Here is a 17,812-nt window from a genome sequence, read left to right on the forward strand (position 1 = left end):
ATTCATCCACACCTATTGGGCATTTGTTTTCTGAGAGTTTTGTGTTTTGAATTCTCCACCCAACTAAGTAGGGATGGTGGCAAGGACACCATCATTGCACATTCATTTATATTTCCAGTTCCACTGCTTGACTACCCAGTGACTCCTGTAAGAAACCCCACATTGATAGGAATATGAGATTAAAACCCCAATTCAAATCTCTCCTCTGCCAGAAGCCTGTCTCAGGGGTGACTTACTTCCAGTCCCAGTTAAGCCTGCCAGATACCTTGTTCAGCCCTTGAGGCCATTTCAGCCTAAGCACATACACCTGCCCTATTGTAACAGATGTCATATATGGTGCCAGGTGTGGGGCAGGCAAATACCTGGCTCAGCTGATAAGAGGGGCTTTAGGCCCTGCTGATCTGCTGCCAAGTCCTATGCAAAGCTGGCCACAAGATCACACCTCGAAAGAGGCTTTCTGAGGCTAGGTAAGTCATGAAAAGCCCTTTTCAAAGTGCTGTGCAAGATAACATTTGTCATGATCCCCATGAGCTCAACTGGATCATGACTGGATTGGCACTTGCTGCCAAATAAGGAAGGTGAGGAGGAAGGTGAGAAGGATGCCCTCAGCGGTGGGCAGCCTGTAGAGTACAGGAAAGGGGAGGCACCCCTGCTGGCTCCCTGCCCTGAACCTTCCATGGAGCAGATCGATTTCCTAGAAACAGGGGTTGGCATTGACAAACCAGTCTGTGACATCAGATGACTGACAGTTGCCTGGCTCTTCCCACCTCTCAGACTTGGCCAACAAGAGGTGGGGGACTTAACCATCTGGCCGCCTGGCCAGATCCAGTTCCCCACCTCTTGCTTATCTCTTGGCTTCAGTCTCCATCCCAAACTAATTACAATATGGATACAATATTATTGGCCTATTTGTCAAGGCTGTGGCTGAGAGCCCTGGAGCTAAGGTTGAACGATGAGCTGAGGTTAAATAAGTTGGATATGTTTAGCCTAGGGGAGGAAAAGTGTGATTAAGAGACAGCCTCATAGCCATCTTCAAATATTTTGATGGGGTTGTTCCATAGACAATGGCAGACATGTGTTTTCAGTTGCTTGAATCACTGTGCTCAGATTACAAGGGAATATGACTAAGTATTAGAAAGCTGTTTGACAGTGGGACAGACTGCCTCAGAAAGCAGTGGGCTCTCCTTGATTAGAAGCTTTCAAGCAGAGGCTGGATGGCCCCCTATCAGACATGCAGAAGCAGCAGATTTCCTGCATCAGCAGTGGGGGGGGGACTATATGATCTCTGAGGACCCTTCAGCTCTTTTGCACCAAGTCAAGAGTGCCCTTACCTGAAACACAGTTAGAATAGCAGTGGGGAAAGTATCAAAGTTTGTGGTTGGTGTTTCGTCATTAAAATGAAACCTAGAAAGAGGCAGAAAATGAATATTAATGGCAGGGTAGAATGCTAATAATCTTTTAAGAGCTACCTTGCTGGATCAGACCAAAGGTCCATTTACTCCAGCATACGGGCTCTTACAGTGGGCAGCTATATGCCTTTGGGAAGCCTTCAAGGAGGGCATGAAGGCAAACGACAACCCCATGATTTGTGCCTCCCCCCCCCCAAGTGACTGGTATTCAGAGGTACAACTGGGACTTGCAATAAAATGTTGCAGCAGGGAGTGTGCCTGTTCAGGGTTCAAGCCAGCCAGCTATGCCCTTCTCCAGGATGCTCCATAACATTCTCCCTCCCACCAGTCTTCTGTCTGAGCATGCTCAGCCTTCAATAGTCTGTTTTTTTGGGGTGGGGTGGGGAATCCTGCTCCCTCCAAGAACACCCACTTGACACCATTATGACATCAGATGTTTGGCAGGTGGGTGGTCTTCCTAACTGTCAAAGGTGGACTGTGGAGTGGAGGGGGATCTGGCCCATTGGGCAAAAATAGCTAGTGCCTTATTTTCAGGAGCGGTGGCAAATGGTCCCACCTTATTGCTCTGCTCAACAGTTTGGTAAGCAACATTTTGCACCAACTGCAGTTTCCAGGCAGTCTTCAAAGACAGCCACTCATTTAATGACCTATGGTGGATGGAAGGATGCAACTTGTTTCTCTATAGATATATGGCTTAAAGAAGTTGTGTTTCTTGCCATTTCTGAAAAAAACTGTCATAAAATACATGTCACCAGGGATGATGTGGATCCCTCCAACTTTGCTTCTGCTTGGGGGCTGATTGTGATTTATATGACTAAACAATATTAATGGTTGGCACATTCCCACTAAATATGAGCTTAATTGGCAACATTCATGAATATTTGGGAGGTTTGGTGCAAGTATGAATCTTGTGTTGTTACTATTATTACTATTACTATTAATATTATTTATTAAATTTGTAGACTGCTCTTCATCAGAAGATCTCAGGGCAGTTAACAACAGAAAAATACAAAATGAGAATAAAAAAGTTCATAATAAAACAAAACCAAATCAATAACCACCTTCCCACAGACACATTTTAAAAGCCACAGAATGTTAATCAGCCAAATGCCTGGTTGAAGAGAAACATTTTTGCCAGGTCCCTAAAGATATGTAATGAAGGTGCCAGGCGAACCTCCCTGGGGAGAGCATTCCAGAAACAGGAGGCCACCACAGAAAAGGCCTGTTCTTGTATTGCCGCCCTCCGGATCTCTCATGAAGGAGATACATGAAGACGGGCCTCACAGGGTGAATGCAGGGTCCAGGTCGATCCATATGGCGAGGGGCCATGAAGCATCGCGGTCCTGAGCCATTATGGGATTGTGTTCCACTAATGAATATATTTTAAGTCATTCATTCTTTTTAAGCTTTCTATAATTATTATTATTTTATTATCTTGTAATTTTAATTCTTCCTGTTTTTATGACTGTTTTTCAGTACAGCTAGAGTGAACCTAGAGAATCAGCAGCTTGCCACAACCAGCCCTTTGGCACTTTCTTCTCTATGAGGGCCACTTACATTTAAGGAAAGAGCTGGTGCTCTGATGTTTTTATTTTAACAATCTGTATGTAATGTTTTATATGTATAATGCTGTATATGTGTATGCATATATTTTCATTCTACTAGTAATGTTCTGATGTTCTGCCTTGTTAATAACTGTCCATTCTGAGTTACGTCTTCAAATCTTGGAATCCCCCTTCTTTTATCATTATTTTTTTAAGGGTAGCCCAATATAGAGTGCATCAAAGCAGTCCAAACTGGAGGTTAGTGATCTCCAGCATGGATTATTGAGGCCAAGTAGCCTTCGTCTAGCAGTGGCCATAACTAGTGCACCAGCCAGAGCTGGGTATAAACATTCATTGTCATTGAAGACACTTGAGCTTCCAGTGAGAGATTTGAATCAAAGAGTACTCACAGACTATGCACCATAAGATCATAAGAGCCCTACTGGTTCAGGCTGAAGGCCCATCTAGTCCATCATACTGCTCTCATAATGGTCAACCAGATGCCTACAGAAATCTGAAATGCAGGACATGAAACAACCCCACAGAGCTATTTAAAGGTGGTGAACCAGCTGGTTCTGTCCAGCTTGGAATTGGGAGAAACTAAGTCCGTCTACAACCTGTTGTGAGAGATTAGCAAAACATTCGGAGTGCAAAAATCTGAAACTGGAGCCAAAACTATCGCAAGTCCAGTAGGCAGCATGCCTATGAATACCAGTTGCTAGGAATCACAAGCGGGGAGAGTACTGTCCTTTGTAGCCAGACGCCCGTCAAAAGTTTATTGAGATTAATGTAGTGAATTGAACTTACTGTCCTCCAAAAAGCTGCATCCCCAGCAAAGCAAACACAACAATGAAGAGGAAGAGGAGGAACAGCAAGCTGATGATGGACTTCATTGAATTCAGCAAGGAGACCACCAGGTTCCTCAAGGAGTTCCAGTACCTGGGATTCCAAACCAAACCAAGCCAGTTAACGAATGCATCAGGATTTTTAAAAGTTGCATTTTCCAAGTGCCACACATCCCACACTAAATTCCAAGTGTTCACACATTCCAAGTGTTCACACATTCCACACTAAAAGAAAGAAAGAAAGAAAAAGGAAGAAGGAACTTAAAACATACTTGGTCACTTTGAAAATCCTCAGCAGCCTGAGAGCCCTCAACACGCTGATGCCAAAGGAGGTCCCGGGCTTCACTGCAGCCCAGATGACTTCGAAGATGCTCCCCACAATCACCTGCAAGAAACAAAAGGGTGATGGGCTGATGTGGGGGGGGGGGAGCAGGTCTGATCATGGCCAATGAACAATTTCCAAAAAGAAGGGGTTGGAACTAAGGTTAGTCCTACTCAAAGTAGACCCACGGAAATTAATGGACCCCAGTGATGTCCATTGATTTCAATGGGTCTCCTCTGAACAGGAATAATACTGGCACCAACCCAATGGCCTAATTCTGTAAGATTCTTCAGTGTCTGCCTCAGGCAAGGACTGCACATTCAATCTTTCTATACAAGAGAGAGGCTTTCAAAAACTGAGGTAAAGTTGTTTTAATACCAAACAGCTGAAGAGGGTTTCTTTTTGGGGTGTGTGTGTTAATGGTTCTAATATTTCATAGTTCCATTGCTTATTGTGGTGCTTTATTTACGAATTAGGGACCCAGGTGGCACTTTGGGTTAAACCACAGAGTCTAGGGCTTGCTGATCAAAAGGTCGGCAGTTCGAATCCCTGCAATGGGGTGAGCTCCCGTTGCTCGGTCCCAGCTCCTGCCCACCTAGCAGTTCAAAAGCACATCAAAGTGCAAGTAGATAAATAGGTACCGCTCCGGCGGGAAGGTAAACGGCGTTTCCGTGCGCTGCTCTGGTTCGCCAGAAGCAGCTTAGTCATGCTGGCCACTTGACCCGGAAGCTGTCTGCGGACAAACGCCGGCTCCCTCAGCCTATAGAGTGAGATGAGTGCTGCAACCCGAGCCGGACACGACTGGACCTGATGGTCAGGGGCCCCTTTACCTTTACCTATTTACGAATTACATTTTGCCTTTTTATATCTTATCGCGCATCACCCTAGTCTCCCTTGGGAGGTAGGGTAATGTAGCAATGTAACTAATATATAAATAAATACCTGTAGTATAAATAAATAATATAAATAAATAATATAAATAAGAGTACATACATGTTTATCTGTATCTATCTAGTCCATGATTTGGTGCTTTATGTCCTGCTACAGTTATTGGTGTCCAGAAAAATCTCGGCTTTAAAAATGGTAACAATTCAAGTTTCTAGCTCTTTAAGACTATAAAGGCAGGTTTGAAAGACCTTCTGTAAATTATATATCCGATCTGGGAGCAAAAGATTGGGGTGGGTGAGAAGCACTTCATTCCACTAAATTCCTCCAAGGAGAGGAGAAATTGCCAACATTATTATGATTACTTTTTTAGGAGGCAGACAGGAGGCTCACCATCAATAGCCACATTGCTTCTTTCCCCCCTCCCTCCAGCCCCCTCCCCTCTTTGCTGCTATAAATGACAGCAGCAGTAGCAACTGTGTTGACAACCAGACACTATTTTGCATCCTCCACAATCACACCCAGGCCTAGCACCATCCAGGGGTATTGTGATAAGGGTTGCGTAGGTGGTCACCACCATCAAAACCCCTGCAAAATGGTCTGCTTTCTGAAGGGCCAGGTGTGTGAGAGGGGAGGAAAATCTCAATAAAGCCTCTCAGAAAAACTTGCAACCACTAATGTGGATTAGAACTCCCATCATATTAATGTCAAAGGATCAGGGCAGGTAATACAAATGCAGGCTGCGCTATCCTTTGCTTAGTCTTTTGAAGTGTGAATAAGTGCTGTGCCTCTGTGGCAGAGTATCTGCTTTGCATGCAGGTGGTACCAGGTTCAAACCCCAGCATTTCCAGGTAAGACTGGGAATATCCCTACCAGTGTAGACAATCCTGAGCTAGGTGGGCCAATGGTCTGACTCTGTAGAAGACAGCTTCCTATGTTCCTATGTCCTTCCATAAGGCTAAAAGTCGTCTTCTTCTTCTCTGGCAATCACTCGTAGCCGAGTAACATTGTCTTCCATGGATATAGTCTTAATGGTATGTCTGTAAGTGACTGTGGAGACAAATTCTGGATCCACCCATCCTTCCACAGGTGGAGCATAGGTTTCCGGGCGGGATTTGAACATGGTGAGGGTTTGGCAAATGTGCCTTCCTCTTAACTCATTTCTCCCTTTCGTCCTGAGTTCATGCTTCTTCAAAGCCCACAACACCTTTGGTAGAAGCTATTCTCCAACTGCAGTCCTCACAGGCCAGTGTTTCCTAATTATCCCTGCTTATACTGCATTTTTAAAGATTTGCCTTGAGAGCATCTTTAAACCTCTTTTGTTGACCACCAGAATTTTGCTTTCCATTCCTAAGTTGGAAATAGAGTAGTTGCTTTGGAAGATGACAATCAGGCATCCGCACAACATGACCAGTCCAATGAAGTTGATGTTGAAGAATAATTGCTTCAACACTGGTGATCTTTGCTTCTTCCAGTACACTAACATTAGTTTGCCTGTCTTCCCAAGTGATATGTAAAAAATTTTGGAGACACCATTGACGGAATCTTTTGAGGAGTTGGAAATGGTGTTTATAAGTGGTCCATGTTTCACAAGAGTACAGTAAAGTTGGAAGTACAATATCTTTGTAAACAAGCATTTTGGTTTCCCTGAGAATGTCCTGGTCCTCAAACATTCTGTGCTTCAATTGGGAGAAAGCTGTGCTCGCAGAACTCAGCTGATGCTAGATTTCTGCATCAATGTTGGTCCTTATGGAAAGATAGGTAGGAAAAGTAATTGACACTTCCCAATGTTACACTATTAACATAGCTGCCAAGTTCTCCCCTTTTTTAAGGGAAATTCCCTTATGCTGAATAGGCTTCCTTGCGAGAAAAGGGAAAACTTGGCAGCTATGTATTAAGTTGGATTTGTGGTACTGCGAAGGGGTTGTTTTGTGCTTATTGATGCAGCACTTTGGTTTTTTGGATATTGAGCAATAGACCACAAGCTTCTGCAAAGATATTTGGGGTGGTTTGGAGGTCGTCCTCTGAGTGTGTGTATACACTATGCCATCAGCATATTGAAGCTCTATGATAGAGGTTATGGTAACCTTACTCTTTGCTTTCAGCCTACTCAGATTAAAGAGCTTTCCATCTGTTCGATATATGATTTCTACCCCAGTGGGGAGTTTCCCTTTGGCAATGTGTAGGATCATGGCAGGCGATGAAAATAATAGTTGGGATGATTATGCATCCCTGTTTAATGCCTGATCCCACTGTGAATGGTTCACTTTGAGAGCCAGAGTGGGCTCTGACTAAAAGTGGTGGACTGCCTGCAGTACCCCAGGTGAGAGGTAAGGTGGAGCACCTGAATGTGGGAAGGTTGAGTCTTGGTTCCAAACCACTGGAAACAGATCTGTCTGAAGTATGTGGATGCTTTGTAAACTACCTTTTATTTCTGTTTTGAGAAATTCTCTTCTGGTAACTTTTTTGGGGTGATAAATTAGGTTGGTTTATTTGTATTCTTTTATGCAAACTTGCATGGACTAATTTTTTGTATATTTATTTATTCATGTTGTGAGCCACTTTGGGTAAAATTTTATGGGAAAGTGGAATACAAATAGAAGAAGAAGAAGAAGAAGAAGAAGAAGAAGAAGAAGAAGAAGAAGAAGAAGAAGAAGAAGAAGAAGAAGAAGAAGAAGAGGAAGAGGAAGAAGAAGAAGAAGAAGAAGAAGAAGAGGAAGAGGAAGAGGAAGAGGAAGAGGAAGAGGAAGAGGAAGAGGAAGAAGAAGAAGAAGAAGAAGAAGAAGAAGAAGAAGACGAAGAAGAAGAAGAAGAAGAAGAAGAAGATATGTTGCATCATATATCACTGGCTGCTCTTGTACATTTTCCATCGTGTTGCTTTGTCAAACTACAAAATACTGCCAGCCCTCAAGAGGCTACAAGAAAGCAACAAATGGGAATGTATACAACTGGGGGATGGAAGGAGCTGGGGAAACATAATATGAGCCATGGGAATCACAGAGGGAGGTAGTGCTTGATCCCAGTGGGATCAGCAAATGATGATGAATTAGCAAGTGATAAAATGGCTCTTCCCCACCCCATAGGAAGCCCAAGTTGAAGAGTTAATTACCAGTTCTGCATGCAGTGGTGCAAGAGTGAGACAGCTGCACCCAGAGGAGCAACTCAGGATTCTCTAAATACTAGAATGTTTAAAACTCTGTTGACTGGAGGCATCCATCTGAGGCATCTCCAGGACTGGCTGGAAGTGCCCCCTGCCTGAAATCCTGCAGAGCAGCTTCTGATCAGGGTAGACAAATCTGAGATTGATGGACCAGCAGTCTGGCTCAGTATAACATAACTTCCTATGCTGAGAATCAGGACTGACTCAGGGAGTAGAGTATTCAGAATATCAAGGCTGCAAAGGCTTGACTTCAGCCCATCTATTCTCACCCAAGATTTCTTACCCCAAAGTCAAAGCAGTTGAATGAGGAATGGAAATAGTTCCTTGGCCCCAGGCCATACATCTTCAGAGACATCTCTGTGAGGAACAGGCCGAGGAAGACAAATTCTGCAAAATCTGGAAGAAACAGCAAAAGGTGAAATCAATGATACATATCTGCAGAATTATTTCCTGATATTAGGATGATACCTCTCCTGGATGTAGAGCAGATCCTGCTAGCAGAAAATAATTTTCTGCTGCATGGGAAAGCAGATAATTAGTACATAATAGTGAAGTATTTTTAGAGCTCCCAAATCTGGATGTGCTGACTCTCCAAAAACCCATCCTGTCCAACTAATAATAACAACAACAACAACAACAAATTATTATTATTATTATTATTGCAACTCTGGGCGGCTTCCAGCCAAATATTAAAAACAATACAGCATCAAATATTAAAAGCTTCCCTAAACAGGGCCGCCTTCAGTTGTCTTTTAAAAGTAAAATAGTTGCTTATTGCCTTGACATCTGCTGGGAGGGCATTCCACAGGGCAGGCGCCACTACTGAGAAGGCCCTCTGCCTGGTACCCTGTAGCTTGGCTTCTCGCAGTGAGGAAACCACCAGAAGGCCCTCGGCACTGGACCTCAGTGTCCGGGCAGAACGATGGGGGTGGAGACGCTCCTTCAGGTGTACTGGACCGAGGCTGTTTAGGGCTTTAAAGGTCAGCACCAACACTTTGAATTGTGCTCGGAAACGTTATATATATAATGGGAATGGACTGAGCATAGACGGAGGGCTGACCAGAAATGTCCAACAGCCATCCAAATTATCGGGGATGTTCAAATTACTGCCCTCATTAGAACAGGATGTTGCTGTTTCTGGTCAAAGATTCCAGGGCCGTCTTGAGCAGATCGCACGCCCTGGTGCTGAGGGGCGGAGATCACTCCGCCGCCCACCCCACCCTCACAGGGTGCAATTGGTTTCCATGCGGCTTTGCCACGCAGCACCCTCCTTGCCAGGCCGGCGCCCCGCTTACCAACCCCACGCCATGGTGCACTGCGCCACCGGGGGTCTGCGGAGAGCCGGCCCTGAAAGATTCGAATCTGTTCAGTGTTTAGCCTTGCTGCGTAGCTCTACAACCCTATCCAAGCTGCACTGAGTTCCATGCCAACTGAGGGGAGGGTGTTCCTGTCTAACACAGAGTGTACCCCTCTGCTCAGTCTCCCCCTCTAAAGGTCAGCAGCCACCAGACTAGAGGGCAATAGTTTCTACGAAGCTGGCCTTATCAATCAGCCTCCAAGTTTCCCCGGGTTCCCTCTGAAGCCACCACAGTTAGGGTAGGACCTGAGTGTAACAGCATGCTCCGCACTTGTACTTCAGGGACATGCAGCCTCCATCAGTGGAAGCAGAACATGGCCATTCAGAAAGAGAAAAATCTCAAAAATTTCTAGGGGGATTTTGGTTTGCATGGTCAACCTGCATCCCTGGCACCACTATTTGTTCTGAGCCCTGGCATTGGCCAACCTTTACGAAGGAGATTATGTTAAATCAAGGGAGCAAAGATTGGTTCCAGTGATCATCAATCCACTACTCCTGCCAATGGCTCCTATTTCTACCCACTCCTTCAGTTGATGCGTCAGGATGAGGATTTGTTTTGGCCCATTGGATTGAAAAATGCAATTCTTGGTTGCTGGTCTTGCTCTGGATTTAATTTAAGCTACCTTAAACAGAAGGGACCCAGGTGGCGCTGTGGTTAAACCACTGAGCCTAGGGCTTGCTGATCAGAAGGTCGGCGGTTCGAATCCCTGTGACGGGGTGAGCTCCCGTTACTTGGTCCCAGCTCCTGCCAACCTAGCAGTTCGGAAGCACGTCAAAATGCAAGTAGATAAATAGGAACCGCTACAGCGGGAAGGTAAACGGTGTTTCCGTGTGCTGCTCTGGTTTGCCAGAAGTGGCTTTGTCATGGTGGCCACATGACCTGGAAGCTGTATGCTGGCTCCCTCAGCCAATAATGCGAGATGAGCGCGCAACCCCAGAGTCGGTCACGACTGGACCTAATGGTCAGGGGTCCCTTTACCTTTACCTTAAACAGAAGCATTTCATGAAACCATGGGATGAGAAGAAGGGAGTGCATGGTAAAAGGCAGGGGTTTGTGATAAACAATTTAACTTAATTTAGAAACCTGTGCTCCTGGCAAAGGCCATGCTGGTCACTTTCCTACCCAATATATTTGAATTAGGTAATTAGCATCGTGTGTGTGTGTGTGTGCGTGTGCGCGCGCGTGTGTGTGTGTGTCAATCAGTGACAAGACTAATTCTATTTTCATGCTGTCACATAGTCTAAGGTCATTAGGATCAGGCACAAGAGATGGTACTACAGGTCTTTCCTGTCCCACAAAGACTGTGAACACTTATGCAGAGAAGGAGATCCATCAGCATCCAGTTTTTGGCTGACCCACTTCTTGAAATGACACCTAAAATATTCAGCAGACATAAATAAGCATGCTTGTTTCTGATGCTTCCCTGTGCTCTGCATACTGATATCCACAGGGAACCAGACTGAGACATCAAAGGCAAACACAAAATCATCAAGAAACTAATTGCATTAATGTAGGCTCTGCATAGAGTACACAGCTGGATGGGATGGATTCTGTTCATAAGGTTTCTAGGGGGCAAACCATGATCCTCCAGTGGTTGCTGGACTACAACTTCCATCATGCCTGACCTTGGGCCATGTTGGTTAGGGTTGATGGGAGCTGGAGTCCAATGCCATCATTAGGGCCACACCATTCACCATGGTTTGCGTGAAGGACACCTTTCCTTCATCTGTCCAGAATCTCCAGCTAATTGATTTCACTGGACGACACTAGGTATGCCACATTATGCATCCCAGTCTTCATTTCATAAAATTTGTATACCTCAATGTGGTTTGCACAAAGAATAAAACAATGAAATTATCAGTAAAAAAAACAACAACAGTGGAAAACTATTTAAATAGTTCAAAAAATAATAATTAAAACCAATGATGAGATAAAAACAGATTAAAGCACACATCAGCATTCAGTGTAGTTGGGTGGATGTGCCTAAGGGTAAAAGGGTTTCGGCAGGTGTGTAAAAGAGTATATTGAAGGCTCCTGCCTAATGTCAATAGGCAAGGAGTTCCAAAATGTAGGTGATGCCACACTAAAATGTCATTTTCTTATGAATGTAGAATGGGTATTATGTGGCATCTGTAAGAGTACCAGTTCCATAGACTGAAGCAGTCAGGTGGGCATATGTGGGGTAAGATGATTGTTAAAATGGCTGAAAATGGCTAGCCTTCCTTCATAAGCAAGACACTCAAGTCTCTTGATCCTTCAATAAAGCATGCTTATAAACACCAGTGGAATCGGTGTTCTGCTATTGTGGAAATCCACACAATCCAAACATGTGCAAACCAGATTCTCTTTGGTGGGGTTAGCCTGCTGGCTATACAAAGATGAAACGAGACACATCTCATATTTTTCCTTTCCCCTTTTTTTGCTAAGCACCTTTTCAGTTCCTTTTTCAAAATGCTTGGAAACAGTTGGAAATGTCAAGCTGAGAAAGTTAATCAGAGCGTTTCAACAAACAGAAAGTAGAAAGGAGGTAGAGATGGGGAGTTCTGAGGAATCACCGCAGACCCGCAGGCTCTCAGCACCATTGAAGTTGATTTGTAACGTAATTAAATTCTCCCTAGAGGGAGAGACATGATTGAATTAGAGGTGCCCAAATCACGCTTACAGTGTTACCAATCCTCCCAGAGCAAACTCTGCTCCCTTCCTGGCTGAAGTTCACACATCTTGTCCAAAGTCCAATTACAATCACTTTCTAGAAAGCTGTCTAATTAGGAGGCAACCCTGCTCTTCTAATGTGCTCCCAGTGAGAAGCATTACGGGGCACTGATGCTAAAGCTTTGCACTAAACATTGTGCAAAAATGTTCTCCCCTTGTTGGCTCCTAATAATTTATCGGGGTTAATTCATTAGAAGATAATAATATCCTGCTGGAGAAGACTATGGGTTGAATTCATAGTCTGAATCAGACTATGGCAAATCTGCTCACATCACTCTGATGCATAGAATCATAGAATCATAGAGTTGGAAGAGACCACAAGGGCCATCCAGTCCAACCCCCTGCCAAGCAGGAAACACCATCAAAGCATTCCTGACATAGGCCTGTCAAGCCTCTGCTTAAAGACCTCCAAAGAAGGAGACTCCACCACACTCCTTGGTAGCAAATTCCACTGCTGAACAGCTCTTACTGTCAGGAAGTTCTTCCTAATGTTTAGGTGGAATCTTCCTTCTTGTAGTTTGAATCCATTGCTCCGTGTCCGCTTCTCTGGAGCAGCAGAAAACAACCTTTCTCCCTCCTCTATATGGCATCCTTTGATATATTTGAACATGGCTATCATATCACCCCTTAACCTTCTCTTCTCCAGCCAAACATACCCAGCTCCCTAAGCCGTTCCTCATAAGGCATCGTTTCCAGGCCTTTGATGCTGTGCCTAAGCAAAAATTGTCCTACGAAAACACGTGTCTTTAACCCCGCCAAAGCTAGCACGTTTTTATTTTTATTTTTGCATTCACTGCTAAGTCTCAGGAGAGCCATTTCTGCCCACCCCCTACCCTCACCATTCTATTTATCTGCAAACAGAAGCGAAGAACAAAAATAATAATAATAAATACTAAGAATAATTAAATAACAACAACATCATTCCTGTCAAGATATGAAAGGTACGCACTATCTGCACTTTCCAGAAACAACTGAAGACATTTCTCCCCACCAATCTCCCCCAGCTGGTTGCATATGTATGTCTACTCTTTGCCATTAAAAAAAAATATATCTTCTGTTATTTCCCCCCTGCTATTTTGTAGCTGTTTCTAGCTGGGGTTCTCTATTATATTTTCTTCATCACCTTGAAACAAGTGTGTAGAAGGGGATTAAACATCATCATCATTATTATTTAATATTCCATCAAACCTGATTTAAGCATATATATTCCTAGAAGGAAGTCCAGATAGGTGTGTAAATGAAACTGCCAATTTTAAGCCATGTGTTTAAACAAAGAAAGGGCAGTTCCAAGAGAGGCTCTTAGAACCTAGGTAATTAAGAACCACCCTCATTCCAACTAATTTTCTCCATGCTGTAGAAGTGTAGATATTAGAGAGACCTGGATAAACTTTTTGGTTTTGTTCAAATATATCAATACTAGTGGTTTTCAGCCCGTTCAATAACGGGCGCTAGAATCCTGGGGTTCGGAGAAGCGCTTGCGCAGCGCTTCTCCGAACCCTGGGACCTGTCCTTGCTGTCGGCGGCAGGGGGACAGGAACGGAGGAGGAGAAAGCGCTGCTTTTTCCTTCTCCGTTCCTCTCCCGCAGCCGCCGACAGGAAGCAGATATCCCAGGGTTCGGAGAAGCGCTTGCGCAGCGCTTCTCCGAACCCTGGGACCCGTCCTTGCTGTCGGCGGCAGGGGGACAGGAACGGAGGAGGAGAAAGCGCTGCTTTCTCCTTCTCCGTTCCTCTCCCGCAGCCGCCGACAGGAAGCAGACATCCCAGGGTTCGGAGAAGCGCTTGCGCAGCGCTTCTCCGAACCCTGGGACCCGTCCTTGCTGTCGGCGGCAGGGGGACAGGAACGGAGGAGGAGAAAGCGGCGCTTTCTCCTCCTTCCTTCCTCTCCCCCAGCCGCCGACAGGAAGGACGCGCGCACTCTTCCCCCCCACCCGCCTCCTCCAACCGCCGCTCCGGCGGGAGCGGCGGTTGGAGGAGGCAGAGTGGGGGGAGAGTGCGCGCGCGCAGTCTCTGCTGTCCAATCCCTGTATCCCTGGGGCACATGCGCAGTGACCCAGGGACACACGGGACATCTGGACGCAGGGACAACATGGACATTATTATATAGGATGAAAGAAAGAAAGAAAGAAAGAAAGAAAGAAAGAAAGAAAGAAAGAAAGAAAGAAAGAAAGAAAGAAAGAAAGAAAGAAAGAAACCACAGAAGTACTTGAAGGTTAGATAAACAACTGAGACCAATTTAAATGAATTTTGATTCTCCTGTCAAAGGGCTTGTGTTTAGAATGACAGCACACAGTGTGTAACAAGGACTGAGAGATTGTGGGTGGGGATGGGGGGCTCATTTAATCTCACTGTAAACAAGTGGTAAAGTGACAATAAAGTATTTCTATTTCTTTTCTTTTCTAGAAAATGAAAATATTTCACTAAAGAGCAGGCATAGCTGCCAAGTCCGGGTCGTAAAGATCCGGGATCGGCAGCGCACGCATGACCGAAAGTTGTGTGACGCAACTTCCGGTGGCACTTCGCCCTTCTATGGGCACCAAAAAATGGCGGCGCCAGCGCCGGAAGTCGCTTCCACGCATGACCGGAAACACGTAAAAGCAACTTCCGGCGCCGGCGCCGGCATTTTCTGATGCCCATAGAAGGGCAAAGCACCACCGGAAGTCGCGTCACGCAACTTCCGGTCATGCGCGGAAGCGACTGCCGGCGCTGGCGCCGCCATTTTCTGGTGCCCATAGAAGGGCAAAGCGGCACCAGAAAAATGGCCGCCGGGCAGAAGCCAATTTAAGGGACAATACCGGCATTTTTCACCAAACGGGAGACCGCCGGGAAACGGTAAGCAAAAAGGGGTTTTCCAGGCGGATACGGGATACTTGGCAGCTATGAAGAGCAGGGCAAATAGCACAAATGAAAGGGTGTCCCTCTTCTTTGGGCTCAGCTGAACATAAAAATAAGAAGAGCTCTAGTAGATCAGGCCACTGGCCCATCTATTCCAGCATCCTGTTCTCACAGTGGCTGATTAGATGCTTGTATGAAACCCACAAAGAGAAACAGAGCAGAAGAACACTCTCCCTCTCTTGTGGTTTCCAGCAACAACCTAAAGTTCAATCTGTGTGAGAGATCTCCCAAAGACTGGTTTTGAAGGCTCTGCAAAACACAGCTAAAGGATCCTCATGGGCTTTGGGGGCAAGGAAGTCATATCAGCTGTGTCAATCCTGAAGTTATCTAACCAAATCAGGAAGTTTTTCAACCCAACAGTGCTAAAACTTTAAATCCTTTCCATTTACCACATTCTTCCATGTATAACATGCCCCCATGTATAAGACGACCCCTAGTTTTGGAGTTGATGAGCTTTTTTTGGGGGGGGGGATTGCCCAGAGTTGTGGAGCTTTTTGCAGGGGGATGCTGAAAATGACTAACCCGACTATAAAACGCTGACAATTAATTGGTCCAGACATGTGCAGAAGCGACTTCCGGTGCTGGGCTGCCCGTGTCCACATGTCTGGGCACAGGAAATCGCTGTCCAGACATGCACAGAAGCAATTTCCGGTGCCCAGACATGGGCAGAGTGGCACCAGAAATCGGTTCTGGTGATTTCCGGCAGCACTCGGCAAGTAAGCGAGCAGCCACCTGCCAAACGAGGCATTTTCTGGGCAGCGGCTGGCTGCTCGCTTGTGGGGGGAGGGGCGCCGAGTGGAGCCTCCCTGGCCAGCAGGGAGGGAGAGGAGCTGCTTTGAAATCCGGGAAATCTATGGGATATCTACAATCCAGGATAGCAGTGGGAAACGGATTGAAATAAGGGGGTTTCCTGCAAAACAACGGGAGGGTTGACAGCTATGTCTATTGATGAGTTATGAGCTGGAATGTCTGTATTAGCTTCCTCCTTATACTGATCAAAGAACCTACAAGCTTCCCACATTTGCTCTTCTCCTTTAGCAATATCTACTTTCAGCCACATCTAGCTGCTGAATTCCTTTTTTCTTTTACCCGCTTTGCAATAAAAATGGCCCTTCTCCCCCTCCCAACCCGTATGTCAGCCCATCTAATTTTTCACTCAATTTGTAATTAACAAGAACATTGTTTCTGGCACCAGCTGGGAGATGAATATCAGCACATAAAAGTTATTTTTTAAAAAAACTAGAGTGAAAGCATTTCTCTACAAGCAAACTAATGGTTCCCCTTCTTTTGTGGGTGGGTGGGGTTATAAAAGGATGGTGGCGTGCGCGCACCCCACTTAGCCCCAAATGAAATAGGAAGCATATCTTATCAAACTGTCTGGCCCCCACAGCCTTATTACTTCTGCTGTTTGATTCTGAAAAAGAACAGAAAGCTCACAAACCGAGAGAGTCTCTTCTCTAGTTTAAATCTTACAAAAGAGGTAGCATTTTGAAGTTGTGTTGTTGTTGTTGTTGTTGTTGTTGTTGTTGTTGTTGTTGTTGTTTTGCTTCACACATGAGCCTTGCTTTGACTTCAATATCTCTGGCACCATATAGATGTAATTTCAATTTGCCCCATATGAATGGGTTGGTATTTGAGGACACTCATGAAGCAGCTGGTTCCTGCCCTCATCTTTTCCCTGCCCTTCTCTAAACTCTACAGTTGGAGGTATATATATATATGTATATGTATATCTCCAATCGCATGGGTAGGCAAACTAAGGCCCGGGGGCCGGATCTGACCCAATCACCTTCTAAATCTGGCCCGCGGATGGTCCAGGAATCAGCATGTTTTTACATGAGTAGAATGCGTGCTTTTATTTTAAATGCATCTCTGGGTTATTTGTGGGGCATAGCAATTCGTTCATTTTCCCCCGAAAAAATATAGTCCAGCCCCCCCACAAGGTCTGAAGGACAGTGGACCGACCCCCTGCTGAAAAAGTTTGCTGACCCCTGTCCAACGGCCGGGGGGGGGGGGAATGGCAGGGCATCATATCATGATTGTATTGGTGAGCCTGAATATTCTTTTTGAAAAATCCAAGAAGCTATCTGTTCATAGTTCCCCTGGGTCAGTCCCCAATCTGAGATGATGTCAAAGTTCAGGGCCAAAGTAATCCCAGAGCTTTACTTACACAGAGCAGTAGTGAGCCCCTCTGGCTGGTCATAATGCACAATGGCGACGCACAGGGTGTTAAGAGCCACAACACAGAGGACCACCCAGTAGAAGCTCTGCGCTTTCACCATGCGCCGGATGAAGAACCGGAACATCTTTTCTTTCCTACGGAAGTAGGAGGAACTCTCATTCTTGCCGCTCTTCAGGCTGGCCCGGGCAAATGGTGAACCTGTGAGCATTGGAAAGACACAAACTTAAAGCAGAGTTGAGAGACCTTTCTTCAGGCCACCAAGGCTGCACTACTCCAACCAGATACATAGGAACCTGCTCAACTGTCTGGATATTCGGGCACCTGAAATGTACCCAGCAATGCTTCTCTGGAACACTGCACTGAAATGACTTCCATAGCATTTTTACATTGATAATTTTACTGAGCTGGTTGCAAGGCTTCATAGAAAACTTTTATATAATTACAAGTTTCCATGAAAATATGCTGACCTAGGGGTGCAAGCCTTTTGCTGGCTGTTAACCGGA

At 45.3% G+C, this 17,812-nt stretch overlaps 1 protein-coding gene across 1 annotated transcript in view; it reads right to left on the reverse strand.

The window, feature by feature from the left end:
- CACNA1B (calcium voltage-gated channel subunit alpha1 B) overlaps positions 1 to 17,812 on the reverse strand; it is a 317,851-nt gene that overhangs the window by 118,143 nt on the left and 181,896 nt on the right. The window contains exons 12-16 of the mRNA XM_060270557.1: positions 17,298 to 17,507; positions 8,449 to 8,561; positions 4,071 to 4,183; positions 3,761 to 3,892; positions 1,332 to 1,404 (exon numbers count right to left, since the gene is read on the reverse strand). Coding sequence (XP_060126540.1) covers positions 1,332 to 1,404; positions 3,761 to 3,892; positions 4,071 to 4,183; positions 8,449 to 8,561; positions 17,298 to 17,507 — 641 coding nt within the window. The remainder of the gene's footprint in view (positions 1 to 1,331; positions 1,405 to 3,760; positions 3,893 to 4,070; positions 4,184 to 8,448; positions 8,562 to 17,297; positions 17,508 to 17,812) is intronic.

The sequence above is a fragment of the Zootoca vivipara genome, chromosome Z (genome assembly GCF_963506605.1).
Source record: "Zootoca vivipara chromosome Z, rZooViv1.1, whole genome shotgun sequence".
Lineage (NCBI taxonomy): Eukaryota > Metazoa > Chordata > Lepidosauria > Squamata > Lacertidae > Zootoca > Zootoca vivipara.